We start from the raw sequence: 17,828 nt of genomic DNA on the forward strand, positions 1-17,828 counted from the left end.
ATCTGGCACCCTCGCACTGACATAATTGCAGGCAAAACACCAATGCACATGAAAATAAATAAATCTTGAAAATAAATAGCATGCACTGTGCTTGCAGAGAACCCAAGGAGGTCAGAGTTCCATTTCCAGCACCCACAAAACACACACACACAATTTTGTTGTTGTTGTTGTTTTTTGTCTTTTGTTTTCTTTTTCAAAAACAGGGTTTCTCTGTGTAGTCCTGGCTGTCCTGGATCTTGCTCTGTAGATAGATATGCCAGCCTCTACCTCCTGAGTCCTGGGAATAAAGACATGACTCATCATACCCAGCTTCATAATTTATTTTTTTTATCCTAAAAATATGAAATAGAGAAGCAACTAAAGAAGATGCCATATATGAAAAATCTGTACATGTATGCCTAGATCACAAGTTGTAGGCTTATATTTTTCAAAATCTTACTTTAATAAGTATACATAAATGCTTTAACTTCCCTTCTAGCCCACCACCCACCAGAGTTAGTGGAAAGGAAAGATGGACAGGGCAAAAGAGAGGGTGGACCGGTTTAGAAATAGTTCTTCAGGGGGACTCAGCAGTTCAGTTCATACAAGTCAGCAGCGGTAGCTTGGTCCACTTGCAAACACCATTCATGAATCAGCAAGGGCAGTTTGACACAGAAGAAACTGAGGGGCTCTACCAGTCGGCCCTATTCTGGGGAAGCATCAAGAAGCTGCTGGAGTTGGGGCTGGAGAGATGGCTCAGTGGTTGAAAGCACCGACTGCTCTTCTGAAGGTCCAGAGTTCAAATCCCAGAAACCACATGGTGACTCACAACCATCTGTAATGATATCTGACGTCCTCTTCTGGTGCATCTGAAGACAACTACAGTGTACTTAGATATAATAATAAATAAATCTTTAAGAAAAGAAGCTGCTGCTGGAGCACCACCCAAATTTCTTTGGTGCGATGATGGTTTGTATATTCTTGGACCAGGGAGTGGCACCATCTGGAGGTGTGGCCTTGATGGAATAGGTGTGACCTGGTTGGAATAGGTGTGTCACTGTGGGTGTGGGCTTAAAACTCACCCCAGTTGCCTGGGAGTCAGTCTTCCACTAGCAGCCTTTGGATGAAGAGGTAGAACTCTCAGCTCTGCCTGCGCCATGACAGCCTGGATGCTGCCATGCTCCCACCTTGATGAGAATGGACTGAACCTCTGAACATGTAAGCCAGCCCCAATTAAATGATGTTTTTTATAAGACTTGCCTTGGTCATGGTATCTGTTCACAGTAGTAAAACCCTGACTAGTACAGTGTGTTTCTGTCTACAAAGTCACAACAAACAATGATCATCAGCAAAGCCGGCAAGGTGAACCAATACCAGATACCGCCATCCACTGTCTGTTGGGTTATATTTATACTCTTCCCAAACATCACATGCTCTCTCAAGCATCTGCTCTAGCAAAAATTCACATCCTCTTTTCCCAGGCTGCTTCCAGAAAAACACCACGTCTGTTCTCAGCAAAACATCCTCCCATGTGTCTGCTTCAGCAGAAACCTCTTTCCAGAAGACGGTTTCCAGAAAAACGTCACGTGACACAACCGAATCTCCAAAGGAACCAGGAATTTCCACTTCAACATCTAAGTCCAGCAAGCTGGAGTTCAGCTGCCACTCCACTGGAGAAGCTGCTCCTACACGAGGGCAGATGATTGGGCTGTGGTTGGCTCAACAATATGTGACAGTCTGGCTGGGCGTGGTGGCACATGCTGTGAATCCCAGCACTTGGGAGGCAGAGGCAGGCGATTTTCTGAGTTCGAGGCCAGCCTGGTCTACAGAGTGAGTTCCAGGACATCCAGGGCTATACAGAGAAGCCCTGTCTTGAAAAAAAAATGTGAAAGTCTGATGAACTTCTCTTTCTTTTTTTTTTTTTTTTAAAGATTTATTTATTTATTTATTATATGTAAGTACTCTGTAGCTGTCCTCAGACACACCAGAAGAGGGCGTCAGATCTCGTTACGGATGGTTGTGAGCCACCATGTGGTTGCTGGGATTTGAACTCCGGACCTTTGGAAGAGCAGTCCGGTACTCTTACCCACTGAGCCATCTCACCAGCCCGAACTTCTCTTTCTAAGTGAGTGTCTAACAATGCTGTAAGGAAGGACTGTCAGTGAGATGAAACACTGCTCAGGTCTAAGGCCTGAGTTTGTGAACTTCTCACAGTCAAGGTAGGTGAGAATCTGATCACTTAGTTGTCCTCTGACTTCCATAAGTAAAAGAAAAGGAAAGCCAAGTGGTGGTGGTGCACACCTTGGATCCCAGCAGTTACTCAGGAGGCTGAGGCAGGAAGATTGCTGAGTTTGAGGCCAACCTGGTCTACAAAGCAAGTTCCAGGACAGCTGGGGCTACACAGAAAAATCCTGCCTCCAAAAACAAACAAACAAACAAGAGGTAGACAGTGACTGCCTGTGGCCCCTTAAAAGTTAAGATTTCTGAGATGTAAGACTGTTCCTACATCTTTGTAGCTGTCATTGCCTGTTACTATGATTGTGTTCACGATTATGCTCCAATTTGCTTTAGGATCTGATCTTGACTGTCATTTTAACAGGAAGAATGGAAGGTACACTGGTTATAGGAAATAGCTTTATCTTACTCTGTAAGGCCAGGGACTGGTCCCACCTGCTAGGACCCAGTATTTGCTGAAGGAAGGATAGCAAACCGTTTTTACCCAAATGGGAGGAGGGCAAGTGGGAGGGACTAATTTGACTGACCAGTCCCTGAGAAACCATACAGACCTCAGCAGGATTATTCTTTGATAAGATCTGATAATGGAAATTATGAATGTATTGAGATAAAAAAGGGAAAACAGGGCTCCCGGTCACTTCCATTGAAATTAACATGTCTACACTGCCACTGTCTATCAATAATTGATTTGATACCTAGCTGACACCTAGGATCAAGTATTCCCTTGTGAGATCCCCAAAGTGGATCCTTCAATTCCTGGGTTCCTGAAACACACACACACACACACACACACACACACACACACACAAAACCCCTAGACTGAATAGAAGTCACATATACGGCTGTGGTTAAGAGCACTGTCTGCTTTTCCAGAGGTCCTAAGTTCAATTCCCAGCAAACAAACATTGTGACTCACAACCATCTGAAATGGGATCCGATGCCCTCTTCTGGTGTATCAAAAGACAGCTACAGTGAACTTATATAAATAAAATAACTCTTTAAACACAGCTACAGTGTACTTATATACATAAGATAAATAAATAAATCTTTGAAAAAAGAAGTCACTCATAAACATTGTCACAGTATACCAGGCTAGCAGGGAACTCAATGGAACATGCCCCCATACACATTTCTGGGGTTAGAGCTGATGCCCTTCTAAATAACGCCTTTTTCCTTCACTGGCTATGCTTTGATTGTACTGATGTCCCTCCCCACTGCAGCAGTATTTCCAATCATGCACTCCCCAGGGGAAAATGATTCCCCCCTGGGGTGGATTTTTATCTGTGAGAATACACTTCTCCTGCTCCCACCCCGTGCTATAAGGGCATACGTGGGATAGGAAGAATCACACCTATTTTATTCAGAAAGTCTCTAAAGTCTTCTAATAGGATTAAGAGATCAGGGAGCTCTACCTGTGGAGGCTCCCCATATCTGCTAGACCCCGCCTCAGCAGCAGTCACAACCTGCCCCTCATTGGTTGTGGGGATGAAAAGGGAGATTTCTAAAATAGCTGGCTCACTAGCCAAACACTATACAACAAAGATATTGACAGAAATTAACCGAGAAATTAGAGAGTTAAGAATGACAATCCTACAAAATAGAGCTACCGTAGTCTTTCAGTTGATCACACATAATCTTGGATGTCAACAGTTCCCTGAAATGTGTTAACATATCAGATTTCTCTAACACCATCGATAACCTAATCGATAACTTACATTGAGAAATAATATCTCCAAGGCACATGTTGATTGGCCCTCCTGGCTAAGATGTTTCTCACCCTTCATTGGCCCCCTGATGGTTCTACTATCAATCATAATACTTGCGCTCTGTGTTTTTGGTGCAATATTAACCTAATCACCCTCCAGATACTCAATACCAGAATCCTGTTCCCCCGACTACAACATCAAGCAATGCTTGCTCTCTTGTCAAAGATTTGAAAGAGTTAATCAGGCCAAGATGAGACTATGAGACCATAAATCAAAGGGTGCAATGTGTCAAACCCATATACCTTCGAAATTAAGGACCACATTGTATTAAGTACCCATACCTTGCAAATTAAGGAACCCAGTGTGTTAAGCCCCTATACTTACGAAACTAGGGTTCTATCTAAGTTTGCTTCCTAAATCTGATGTAATCTGGGGGGGGGGGGGGAAAGACCTCATTTATATGATATATATCCTTGTCTTCCTGTTTCATTGTATTTTTCTAACAATCTCTAACAGTCAATACTCTAGGCCCTGTAAACATGCTTACATCTGTTTTCTATTAATCTTTTATCGCTCCGCCATAAAAGGAATCCCAAAAGGCCAGTAAGGGCCTGTTCTCTAAAATCCCAACTTAGGATAAAACAGCCGGATATCCAGTCCTGATGCTGGATGCACCTCTAAAATAAAGCTTGCTTTTGATTAGACAATAGAGTTTAGTCTTCATCCACTCAATTTTCAGGTTTAACACGTGTTAACACAGTGGGCGTGGCAGCACATGCGGGTAATTCACTTGAGATGCCAGTTCACTTGAGATGCTGAGGCAGAAGGGTCTCAAAATCAAAGGGCAGCCTGGCAGTGGAGGAATCCAGTGGTCCATCGAAAGAAAAAAACTAACCATACATCTCAGAACCGAAGGACAAGATTTGAGAGAGCAACCTCAGGAACTTCCCATTAGCTACAGCGCCTCGTCGCCAAGCAACTTCCCGGCGTGGTACGCAGTGGCACCGCATTGCCAGTTACTGATGTCTGGTTCGTCCAATAACTTTCAGCGATCGTGCTTCTCCTGGGCTCTAATTGGCTACGTGCGGAGGTTCCACCTCCCACCTTCCTCCCTCCTTGCTGGACGCCCGTGGGCGTTCCCGAGTTTGTTGTGTCTGGACGCTTAAGGTGCAGACACCGAGGATGCCACGTGGAAGCCGAATCCGCACTTCCCGCGTGACCCTTCTGGCCGGGTGAGACCCTCGGGACTGGGGACAAAGCGCGGGCGGCCAGGACGAGGTTCTGTAGCTTAAGAGCTGCGAAGCCGAGGGTGAGATGGAGGGAGCCGAAAGGGATCCGCTACCAGGGGAGGACTCCCGGAGAACGGGGACACGCTCTGTGCACTCCGGGAGAGGACTCTGAAATGTGACATTTTCCCTAGACAGGTTGGGGGAAGGGCTGTCGAGGGCATAGTCTAAGAGGAGGTGAGGAAAGAATGAATGGTGATAGGTGTCAAGCTCTTGGGGGTGTTTTTTTGTTTTGTTTTGTTTTGTTCTTACTGTGTTTTTGATTCTGTCAGGCTAGCTTTGGACTTCATAAGTCCTGGATAGCCTTCCTTGATTTTCCTGACTCTGCTTCTCTGGGGATGGGATTACAGAGTTTAAAGGTTTATAGAAGGGGGGAAAAAAAGGATAAAAGAAAATTACTCGTTATTTGTGTGTGGAGGTTCGAGAATTTTAGAATTCTCTCTTTCCACCTTTTGGGTCCAGGATAGCTAACCCTTAGTTGTAATTACGCTACTACAAGGGGTATCAACATTCCTAATGCTGCGATCCTTTTGTTGTTGTGGTGGTGACCCCTGATCATTAAAAAAAATTTTTTTTTTTGCTACATTGTAACTGTAATTTTGTAAGTTTGGTCTTAGGCGAGCCCTGTGAAAGGGTCCTGACCCACAAGTTGAGAACTGCTGCTCCATTGAGCCATCTCCTGTCCACACGAAGTAGGAAATTCTTGACAGCATCAAGATTCCAGATGTCCCATCTGGGAGCCTGTGTGAAGGTCACAGGGCACTTTATGGGAGTTGGTTGTTGATCTTTCTAAGGCTCAAACTCAGGTTGTCAGCAGTGGGTTGCAAGGACACTCTACTTCAGCACCAGCATCCCCCTCTCCCTCCCCCAGCCTGAAATGTTAATTCAGATGTTAACTAGGCTAGGGAGACCCCTTGGTCTAAACCTGTGGGTTGCTACTCCTTCGGCTCCAAAAAATGTTTACCTGATGGTTTATTTATTTATTAAATTTATTTATTGTTATATGGAAGTACACTGTAGCTGTCTTCAGACACACCAGAAGAGGGCGTCAGATCTCATTATGGGTGGTTGTGAGCCACCATGTGTTTGCTGGGATTTGAACTCCGGACCTTCGGAAGAGCAGTCAGTGCTCTTAACCGCTGAGCCATCTCGCCAGCCCACATGATGGTTTATAACAGTAGCAAGATTACAGTTTTGAAATAGAAGGGAAAATGATTTTATATTTGGTCACTACAACATAAGGAACTGTAATAAAGGGATCATTATACCATCAGGAAGATTGAGACCCACTGGAGTCCATGGCAGTACCTGTCTGATATTTCTTCTTTAATACTATGACATTTTATTTGATACTGATATAGGAATAAAATGAAAACTGTTGGTTCACTCTGGAGTTCTTGTCCTGGAACTCACTACTTAGACAGGTATAGCATTGATTTGACAGAGATCCTCCTGCCTCTGCCTCCTGTGGCCTGAAATAGTCTGGTACACAAAGTAGCTGTTTAACATTGGAATAAATAAACCCTCAGGGGATCTTTCCAGCTTTGTCTGTCAGTGGGTACATATACATGAAGTGGGGGTGTCAGCCTTGAAAGGCCAGAAGCGTAGAATGGCCTAGAGCTAGCTGAATTTCATCTAGGGGGTGGTTAAGAGCTCCTGGGAACTGAGCATGGACCCTGTGGAAGCCAGTATCTGGTGGTCTTAGCTATTGAGCCATCTCTCCATCATCCTTTCTAACTTTTAATAAGTCTATGATTTTATGAAGTATTGGAATAACTGTCCTTTAGAGATACAGTGGGCCATGTGGAGTCATGAAAAGTTCCAAAAAAGGACAAAATAGTGTGTTATATGTAATATATATATATATATATATATATATATATATGTAACCAATAGAAACAGTTTCTATAGTCTTCTTGCATGTGTATGATATGGGTATTTAAAGATTTAGAATGATGCAGGAGGTGGTGGCACAGGCCTTTAAGGGCACAAGCTCCTGGGGCACTTGGGAGGCAGAGGCAGGAGGATCTCCAACCTCCAAAACAGCCTGGTCTTCAGAGTGTGTTCCAGGACAGCCAGGTGTTCACAGAGAAACTCTGTCTACAACAACAGCAACAACAACAACAACAACAACAACAACAACAACAAAAAGAGGCTGGAAAGTTGGCTCTACAGTAAGAGCATTGACTGTTTTTCCCGAGGACCCAGGTTTGATCCCCAGCACCCTCATGGTGGCTCAACCCCATCTGTAACTCCAGTTTCAGGTGATCTAATGCCCTCTTCTGTAATGCAAGTGGTACACAGATACACATGTGGGCAAATAATCATGCACATGAAATACAATAAAGTGAAAAGATAGAAAATTGGGGCTGGTGAGATGGCTCAGCAGGTAAGAGCACCCGACTGCTCTTCCAAAGGTCCTGAGTTCAAATCCCAGCAACCACATGGTGGCTCACAACCATCCGTAATGAGATCTGACTCCCTCTTCTGGTGTGTCTGAAGACAGCTACAGTGTACTTACATATAATAAATAAATAAATCTTAAAAAAAAAAAGATAGAAAATTAAGCCAGGCAGAGTGACAAATGGCTTGTAATCCCAGCACTGGTTGAGGCTGATGTAGGAATAGGAAGTTTGAATATAGTAGTATAGTAGGCTGGTTGTTTTGTTTTTTGTTTTGTAAGGAGGACATTTATTCTCAGGCTGGCCTTAAGATGACTATGTAGAAGAACAGGGATGAGAATAGATATGTCAGAGTGTACAGTGGAAAGCCAGAGTCCTCAGCCCTGCATAAAGAAAACAATGCTTGCCCAGAGGAGGAGAAATAGTCTCCCCTCAGCTAGAGCACACCAGTTAGTTATTTAATACCAAGCGGTCAGCCCTGAAAACACACTCATGCAATGAGCATACACACTGAGGCAGATTATATTTAGGAGTGTGTAGGTATACACATGTATGCATTTAGTAACAATGACAAAAGAGCCACAAATTTGAAATCAGCAGTCAAGGAGGGGTATATGTGTGGGCCGGGGTGTTGGAGGGATGATACGGAAGGGCGAGATGCTGTAGCTATTATAATCTCAATAAAATAATACAGCACGTAGAAGAGGAAATAAGCCACTGTGTCGCTGAGGGTGACCTTCATCTGCTACTTCTCCGTCTCTGCCTTCTCAGTGCTGGGATAACAGGTGTGTGCCACCAAACCTGGCCCGTTTGGTCTCTTGAGTAGATTGCAAAGCCATTTGTCTGGGACCTGAGGAGTTTTGTTCTTTTCCAGCCGGGCCCCTCAGATGAGGGCTGCTCCCCGAAGAGCACCTGCAGCTCAGCCTCCAGCAGCAGCTGCGCCATCTGCAGTTGGCTCACCTGCCGCTGCGCCCCGGCAGCCAGGCCTGATGGCCCAGATGGCTACCACCGCGGCCGGTGTGGCTGTGGGCTCTGCAGTGGGACACACCCTGGGTCACGCCATCACTGGGGGCTTCAGCGGAGGTGGCAGTGCTGAGCCCGCAAAGCCCGACATCACTTACCAGGTGAGCTTTGGGGCAGCTTCTCCTTTCTGAGATGAGTTGGCAGCTGGCGAGCATCTTTTATGAATAAGCATTTACTCTGATACCATGAGGACCTGAGTTCAAATCCTATGAGCCCACAAAAAAATCAGGCATAGCCATACATAACTGTAACCACGTGCATTGTGGGGCGGAGACAGGCAGTTCCCACAGAAAGGCTGGCTGGCCTGCTGAGACGAAATAAGTAGTTTCTGGTTTGGTGAGAGGCCCTGTCTCCAGGTAATAAGTAGGAGTGGTGAAGGGAAGACAGCCGATGTTGACAGCCGATGCTTGGTCAGTCTCCCCATGGGCACTTCTTTTTTTTTTTTTTTTTTTTTTTTTTTTTTTAAAGATTTATTTATTATTATATGTAAGTACACTGTAGCTGTCTTCAGACACACCAGAAGAGGGAGTCAGATCTTGTTACAGATGGTTGTGAGCCACCATGTGGTTGCTGGGATTTGAACTCTGGGCCTTCGGAAGAGCAGTTGGGTGCTCTTACCCACTGAGCCATCTCACCAGCCCCCATGGGCACTTCTTGAGAGTATCTCACTCAAGCTAGCCTTGAACTCATGACAAGCCTCCTGGGCTTTGGGTGTTTATCTTGACTACACTTATACTGGGTTCCTGTTGTTGCTTTTGGAGACAGAGTCTTCACTGTGTGACCCAAACCCACTCCCATTTACGCTCCAGATGATGTGATTTGGCGTTTGTTGCTTTTGGTTCTGAGTTGGCGAGGACATCTTTGTTCTTTACATCGTTTTCACTGCCATGTTCCTGGCTGGCACTAAACTTGCACCTTTCTCCAGTTGTTCCCCAGCTCCCAGTGTGTGAGCGCTGCCCTTGGGTGGTGCCCTGTGCTTTCTCATCTCAACACAAGATGCTGTGTCTTTGCAGGAGCCTCAGGGAGCCCAGCTGCAGAACCAGCAGTCTTTTGGACCTTGCTCTCTAGAGATCAAGCAGTTTCTGGAGTGTGCTCAGAACCAGAGCGATGTCAAGCTCTGTGAGGGCTTCAACGAGGTGCTGCGGCAGTGCAGGATTGCAAATGGTAGGCGACTTGTCCCTCTGCTCGGGGTGATGGTCCTGAACCCTGTAGGGTAGTGGTTAGGTTATAGCCTGTGGGTTGAGACCTCTTTGGGGGTGAAAGACCTTTTTTCATAGGAGTTCATCCACGGGTACTCAGCAGCGAGATGGCATCAGCTCACCAACCCTGTCACACGCACCATGATCAATTACAGGTGAATATGACAGGGTTGGCGCCATAATGTACTAAGTGGACCAGTCCCAAGTGAAGAGAGCAGCTACTGTGTTGAAAGCAGGAATATTGGAGGTAAAGGGACACTTTGGGAGTCGTAATTACTGGGTAAATGCAAAGTCATCAAGTAATGTAGAAAAAAAAATCAGATCACAGGAACTTAGTCTGGATGTTGATTGTTGGATGTGTGTGTGGGGGGGTGTTTTTGTTGTTGTTTGTTTTGACTTTTGAGACCAGGTTTTTTTGTGTAGCCCTGGCTGTCCTAGAACTCACTTTGTAGACCAGGCTGGCCTCAAACTCACAGAGATCAGCCTGCCTCTGGGATTGAGTGCTGGGGTTAAAGGTAGCTGCCACCACCTGGAACGAAATTTTTTTTTTTTTTACTATATTCAGCTGTCCTTGCTCCTGTGAAGGTTCTATGCCCCGATAGAGGGGAATGCCAGGGCCAGGAAGTGGGAGTGAGTGGCTTGGTGAACTGGGGGGGGAGGGGGGGAATAGGGGATTTTTGGAGGGAAAACCAGGAAAGGGGATGACATTTGAAATGTAAATAAAGAAAATATCTGGGACTGGAGAGATGGCTCAGTGGTTAAGAGCACTGGCTGCTCTTCCAGAGGTCCTGAGTTCAATTCCCAGCAACCACATGGTGGCTCACAACCATCTGTAATGGTATCTGATGCCCTCTTCTGGTGTGTCTGAAGACAGCTACAGTGTAGTCACATAAAATAAATTTAAAAATCTTTAAAAAAAAATTCTAATAAAAAAAGGAAAAAAATATACATACAGCTATGGTTGCTGAATATTTCTCCCTTGTGATAATAACAGGTATGTAAACAAAACAAAACCACAGGAACCCATAGAGAATGGTACATCATAGGAAACATTAATGTACTCCATTGGCTGAGCTATGCTAAGTATTGTCTTTGTGTTATTAAAGCTATTTTTATGGATTGTTTTCATTAGTGGACCATCCCAGGCCAGTGGATCATGGAGAGAGGAACGTTAAGAGAAGAAAATATAATGAGGGTTTTTTGCAGTATGGTTTTACCTCAACCATCACAGTAGGAATTGAGAGACCACAGTGTGTCATTTGTGGGGTGGTTCTGTCGGCGGAGTCGATGAAACCCAACAAACTGAAACGCCATTTTGAGAGCAAGCATTCCAGCTTCGCCGGCAAGGATACCAACTATTTCAGAAGCAAAGCTGATGGACTCAAGAAAGCCAGACCTGATACTGGCAGCAAGTCCAACAAACAGAACGTGGCAGCCGTGGAAACTTCCTATTTGGTGGCCCTCAGAATTGCCAGAGATATGAAACCGCACACCTTTGCAGAGCACTTACTGTTCCCGGTGGCCAAGGACAGGGTTCGCGTCATGATCGGAGACGAATTTGTTACAAAACTGAGTGCAGTCTCCTTATCTAACGACACTGTCCGAAGAAGAATACATGACATGTCTGCTGATATTCTTGATCAGGTGGTCCAGGAAATTAAATCTGCTCCACTTCCAATATGCAGCATCCAGCTCGATGAATCGACAGACGTTGCAAACTGTTTACAGTTAATGGTTTACGTGAGGTATATTAATGATGGTGACTTTAAAGATGAGTTTCTTTGCTGCAAACCTCTTGAAAGGACAGCTACTGCCCTTGATGTATTTGAGGCAGTCGACTCGTTTCTGAGACAGCATGAGATCTCTTGGAAAAGCATCTGTGGAGTTTGCACAGACGGTGCCCCAGCTACGCTGGGCTGTCAATCTGGGTTTCAGCGCCTGGTCCTAAATGAGTCCCCAAAAGCCATTGGAGCTCATTGTATGCTTCATCTGCAAACATTAGCAATGAAGACGCTGCCCCAAGACTTCCAGGAAGTAATGAAAAGTGTCCTGAGTTCTGTCAATTTCGTAAAGGCGAGTTCTTTGAACAGTCGACTGTTTCTGCAGCTCTGCAGTGATTTAGATGAGCCAAGCAAAACCCTGCTACTTCATACTGAAGGGAGATGGCTGTCAAGAGGGAAAGTTCTAAAACGTATCTTTGAGCTCCGTGACGAACTCAAAATGTTTTTTAACCAAAAAGCAATACGGCAGTTCGAAGCACTTTTCAGTGATAACAGTGCATTGCAGAAGGTAGCTTATTTGGTCGATATCTTTACCATTTTGAATGAGTTGAATTTATCACTGCAAGGACCAAATTCAACCTGCCTGGATCTGTCTGAAAAGATCCACTCATTCCAAATGAAACTTCAACTCTGGCAAAAAAAATTGGATGAAAATAAATTTTACATGTTGCCTACCTTATCCGCCTTCTTTGAGGAACATGACATTGAACAGCACAAAAGGATTACAGTGGTGATTTCCGTGAAAGAACACTTGGACATGCTTGCAAGTGAAATTTCCTGGTACTTTCCAAATCTACCCGAGATTCCGTTTGCACTCGCCAGGAGCCCGTTCTCAGTCAAAGCTGAAGATGTTCCCGAGACTGCGCAAGAAGATTTCACCAGACTTACCAACAGCGACGCGGCGAGAGCTGATTTCTCCACAATGCCAGTCACACAGTTCTGGGTCAAGTGTTTGCAGTCATACCCAGTTCTGTCAGAGATGGTGTTGCGCCTCCTCCTTCCTTTTCCAACAACATATCTGTGTGAAACAGGGTTCTCAAGTTTGTTAGTTATCAAGTCTAAATACAGAAGTAGACTTGTGGTGGAAGATGATCTTCGCTGTGCTCTTGCAAAGACCACCCCGAGAATTTCTGATCTGGTGAGAAAGAAGCAGTCTCAACCTTCGCACTGAGGTTGGCTTTTTATGAACAGTATCCCGAAATGTAGCAGTGTAGTTTATGTCATGATGTTAAGACTGTTAACAGTGCCACACCGTGCTTCAAGACAAAATCTCATGTGTTTGTAATTAGTAATAAATATTTCCACAAAGAAACCCTGTCTCAAAAAAAATTTTTTTTACAATATATAAGTACGTAACTCTTTTTATGATTAATCACTATGCTTTGGTTATATCCAAGTTATAATAATGAAAATACATCCTGCATATTGTATTTATACTATTCATAACAGTAGCAAAATTGCAGTTACTAAGTAGCAACGAAAAAAATTATCTTAGGGCTGGGAGTCACCACCACAGCATGAGGTACCGTAATAAAGGATTACAAGCCGGGCCTTTAGTCCCAGCACTTGGGAGACAGAGGAGGAGGAGGAGGAGGAGGAGGAGGAGGAGGAGGAGGAGGAGGAGGAGGGGAGGAAAGAAAGAAGAAGAAGAAAAGTTGAGAAGAAGAAGAAGAAAAGTTGAGAACCACTGATCTATCCATAATGACAGTCCCAGGGGATCTTCTGTCCTCTTCTGACTTCCAGGCACCAGACATGCATATGCTACACATATACACATGTAGGCAAAACACTCATCCACATGAACTAACTAAATCTTTTCCAGTATTTTTGTTTGATGTGCATTGGTGCTTTGACGCTTCTGTATCTGTGTAAAGGTGTCAGAAATCCTGAAGGTGGAGTTTCAGACAGGTGTGAGCTGCCATGTGGCTGCAGGGAATTGAACTCAGGACCTCTGGAAGACAACCAGTGCGCTTAAATGCTAAGCCATCCATTCTCCACCCCAAATAATTTTTTTTAATTAAAAAAAAAATGCCCTACAATCTTCTGGAGACATTTTCTCAGTTGTCTCAGATAATTCTCTTTGGTGTCTAGTTGACAAAAACCAGCGAGCACATTATATTAGCCTTGATTCTTTCCTGCATTGGGAGGACCTTGTATAAGTCACATCCCATCAGAAAATGTAGCTCTTTTATTTTATTTTTTTTGGTTTTCTTTTGGTTTGGTTTGGTTTTTTTGTTTATTTGTTTGTTTTTGTTTTTTGAGACAGGGTTTCTCTGTGTAGCCCTGTCTGTCCTGGAACTCACTCTGTAGACCAAGCTGTCCTGGAACTCAGAAATCCGCCTGCCTCTGCCTCCCGAGTGCTGGGATTAAAGGCGTGTGACACCACCGCCTAGCTAGAAAATGTAGCTCTTTCTGCCCCTTCTCTCCCTGCCCCCTCCCCCACCCCAAGTGTTCCTGGCCAGGGTGTGTGTGTCTCCCTCTCTGCTCCCTCAACTCCCCTTCTCATGTCCTAAATAAACTGTGTTCCATACTAAAAAAAATAAGTAACTGCATTGTTTTTTTTGTTTTGTTTTGTTTTGTTTTGTTTTGTTTTGTTTTTTTGGTTTTTCGAGACAGGGTTTCTCTGTATAGCCCTGGTTGTCCTGGAACTCACTTTGTAGACTAGGCTGGCCTCGAACTCAGAGATCCACCTGCCTCTGCCTCCCGAGTGCTGGGATTGAAGGCGTGTGACACCATGCCCGGCTGCACTGTTAATTTAAACAGCTCATTTTTTATTCATTTATTACTCGCCAGGTATGGTGTTCCACGTCTTTAATCCCAGCACTTTGGAGGCAGAGGCAGATGGGCCTCTTGAGCTCAAGGCTAATCAGAGCCAGTGAGACCCTGTCTAGAAACCAACTGTATTAGTCACTGCACTGTTGCTGTGAGAAAACACCATGACCAAGGCAACTTAACAGAAGACTTTATTTGGGGTTACAGTTTCAGAGGGTTAAGTTCTTCATGGCTTGCAAGCAGCAAGCAGTAGGCAGGATGGCTGGAGCAGTATACTGAGAGCTCACAGCCTCTACTGTAAGTAGGAAGCCGAGTCGGTAAACCAAGACAGGATAGGAATGAAAGCCCACCTCCAGTGCCAGATGCAATGACACATGTCTTACAGACCAGCCAAGGCTACAGAGTGAGACCCTGCCTCAAAGCAAATGAAAGAATTTTTAAAAAGGGCTGGGCATTGTGGCACACACCTTTAATCCCAACACTTGGGAGGCAGAGGCAGGCGGGATCTCTGAGTTTGAGGCCAGCCTGCTCTACACAGCCAGTTCCACGGGGCTACATAGAGAAACTGTGTTTCAAGAAAACAACAAAAAGTCAAACTTCTACTGAGAGACTTTAACTACCATAAACAGTAAATGAGTGAGTTGTATGTGAGTGTGTGTACTTGTGCATCTGTGTGTATAGCTCTGAGGAAAGCTCTTGGGGGCTGCATTCAAATCAAAGTACCACTTAGAGTAAACGAGTAAGTTTGATGTGGGTATGGGTGTGTGTCCTGCCACCTTAATGCCATCTGGGGTTGAAACTCAGTCATCAGATCTGTATAGAAGTGCTTCTAGATCTATTAAGTCATCTTGCTAGCCCTAAAGCTGTTTTTATTTTTATTATTTGTGTGTGTGCGCACGCGTGCGTGTGCATGCTTGAGCAATGCTTGAACAATAAATGCACTTCCTCACTTAGCCATCTCGGAAGACTTGTTTGTCTCAAGATATGTAGCTAAGAATGACCTTAAACTTGTTCCCTTGCCATCAGGCATGTGTCATGTCACTGCGGTTTTTGAGACAGCCTCCCCATGTCGTCCTGGCTGGCATGGACCTCACAGATGCTCATACATTGGACTTCCTTTAGCTTTTTGTTGTTTGTTAGTTTTTGTTTTGTTTTGTTTCCAGACAGGACTTCCACTGTGTAGCCCTGGATGTCCTAGAACTCTCTAGACCAGACCAGGCTGACCTTGAACTCACAGACATCCACTTGCCTTTCCCTCCCGAGTGCTGGGATTATAAGTATGCTCCATCTTTAACTCTCTGTCCATGTTTTACTTTAGTTTTGTCAGTCAGCATTCTTGGGGTTTGAGTATATGTGTGAAGGATTGTCCTTTTTTTTTTTTTGGAAACAAGATTTCACCTTGCAGTCCAGACTAGCCTGGAACTTGAGGTAACCCTTCTGTGTCAACCACTTGAGAGCTAGCACTACAGGCTTATACTAGCACTACTACCACCACCACCACGACCCCACTGAGTCTAACTAACATCATTATGTTTATTTGTTTTGAGAGGTAGGCTCATTTATGTAGTCCTTGCTGGCCTGGCGCTTACTATGTAAACAAAGCTGGCCTTGAATTCACAGAGTCCTGCCTGCCTTTGCTTCTTCCTAAATGCTAAAATTACTGTTGTACACTGATAAATTGATAAACTTTGTTGGCCTGAGGATTAGCAAAGTGGTAGTGCTTAGTACGTTTGAGACCCTGGGATTAATCCTCAAGATACTTTGTTAAGTCCGATATCCGTGTTGCTTTAAGGATGAGATCTATTAATGATTGTCTTTCTTTAAAACAATCATGTGGGGGCCATTCAGATAGTTCATCAGATAAAGGTGGGTGTTACCAAGCTTGAGGTTTTGAGTTCAACCCACAGGACCCACTGGGTGGGAGGAGAGAATAGATTTCCAAAAACTATCCTCTGACATTGTAAGGCCCCGGATGCTGGGCCTCCATTCAAGTCCTGGGATGAACTGGCCAACACCCCACCATCCCGAGAGAAAACCACACCTGATGCAAGCTGCAAGAGGTTTTATTATCAGCTAGCTGAGGACGAACCCCTGGAGCCTCGCAGGGCAGGGGAGTTCGACCCCAGAGGTGACAGTAGGGGGCTTTTAACAGCTAGCTGAGGAATTGGGAGGAGTTGGGAGGAGTTCTTCTCTTCCGGGTGTCCTTGGTGACAAGACAGGAGTGGGGAGTGAGTTCTTTCTGAATTTTTATCTCTGTGTCCTCGGCACAGGAAGGCCGGCATCTCTGGTTGTACAGTATAGAAACAAAAAAGCCTTTTGCTGGCTATAGAGAACAAAGAGCTTCTTTCTAGCTGTATTTTTAAAGATCAGGGAAAACAAGCTTGGGGAAATGTTTTAGGGGTTTACCTTTCAGGGAGAAATGCTTTAAGCCAGGGTCTCACAACATCCATGTGCACACACATTACTTTTACATTTACATGCATTTATTTGTGTGAATGAGTGTTTTGCCTGCTTGTATGTATGCCCCAGGAAGCCAGAAAAGGGCTTCAGGTCCCCTGGGACTGGAGATGTAGACAGTTTTGAGCTACCATGTGAGTGTTGGGAGTAGAACCCAGATCCTCTGCAAGATCATAACCACTAAACCCTCTCCAGCCCCTTGGCTCTAACATGCTACTTGTGATGTTTAGTAAGTCTGTCTTCTTAACTTATGAAGCATGCCTTTGTGTAGATTTGTTGAGGGAATTTCCAGAGATTATAGATTGGAGAGAGACAACCCACCTTGAATGTAGCTGCATCATCAGTAGGCTGGGAACTTGAATAAAAATGGAGGGGGGGGGGTACCAAAAAAAAAAAAAAAAAAAAAACACAAGCAAGATGCTAGAATTCCCCTTTCTTTGCTTCCTAATGGACGAATGCAGATTGAATAAGTAGCCTCAAGATCCTGCCCACCGTGTCTTAGCTGATTGTATTCTCAAACGATGAGCCAAAAAAATAACCTTCCCTAAACAGATTATTGCCAAACATTTGGTTATAACAATGAAATAGTAATGTCGTGAAGAGAATTTTCTTGTCACAAGAACAAAGTTAAAGCAATTCAGCAAGCCAGTTTTCTTTTTGCACAAATGAACCCAAACTAGGCTAGCAAATTCATTTGGCCAGAGCTCCTCGTCTTTTATCGCAGTGTTAGGATTATAGGTGTGTGCACAACCACACCTGACTTATACAGTGATGGGGATGGAACCCAGGCCTTTGTGCATGCTAGCACTCTACTGAGTCACATTCCCCAATTCCGTCCCTTCAGGTTTTAACCAGCGAAACCAGGTTTATTATACTTATTTACAATTCGGACCCCGCGAAGAAACACAATTCCGCATCTGGAACAAAGAAGCATGGAAGCCACGCCCCCTGTGAGGTCACAGAGCGCTCCCTACAGCGGAGCCAATAG

At 44.6% G+C, this 17,828-nt stretch overlaps 1 protein-coding gene across 5 annotated transcripts; it reads left to right on the forward strand.

The window, feature by feature from the left end:
• The first annotated feature begins 5,022 nt into the window (after nt 1-5,022).
• Nucleotides 5,023-17,809, forward strand: Zbed5 (zinc finger, BED type containing 5). Of its 5 annotated transcripts, NM_001359408.1 has the most exons (5): nt 5,023-5,152; nt 8,303-8,393; nt 8,483-8,732; nt 9,645-9,795; nt 10,963-12,923. In NM_001359408.1, exons 3-5 carry the CDS (start codon nt 8,496-8,498, stop codon nt 12,780-12,782), a joined length of 2,208 nt encoding a protein of 735 aa, NP_001346337.1. In that variant the 5' UTR covers nt 5,023-5,152; nt 8,303-8,393; nt 8,483-8,495; the 3' UTR covers nt 12,783-12,923. The 5 variants fall into 5 exon arrangements, with proteins under 5 accessions (NP_001346337.1, NP_898911.2, XP_017176594.1 ...); NM_183088.2 differs by lacking the exon at nt 8,303-8,393; XM_017321105.2 differs by lacking the exons at nt 5,023-5,152; nt 8,303-8,393 and having other exon boundaries at nt 8,441-8,732.
• Nucleotides 17,810-17,828: the final 19 nt, after the last annotated feature.

Source organism: Mus musculus, chromosome 5, assembly GCF_000001635.26.
Source record: "Mus musculus strain C57BL/6J chromosome 5, GRCm38.p6 C57BL/6J".
Taxonomy (NCBI): Eukaryota; Metazoa; Chordata; class Mammalia; order Rodentia; family Muridae; genus Mus; species Mus musculus.

Excerpts from the sequence above, each read along its gene's own strand:
- Zbed5 (NM_183088.2), top strand. The coding sequence starts at position 5,103 with ATGCCACGTGGAAGCCGAATCCGCACTTCCCGCGTGACCCTTCTGGCC. Across the intron at positions 5,153-8,482 it reads CGCGTGACCCTTCTGGCCGG|CCGGGCCCCTCAGATGAGGG; the intron begins GTGAGACCCTCG and ends GTTCTTTTCCAG. Across the intron at positions 9,796-10,962 it reads GCAGTGCAGGATTGCAAATG|TGGACCATCCCAGGCCAGTG; the intron begins GTAGGCGACTTG and ends TGTTTTCATTAG.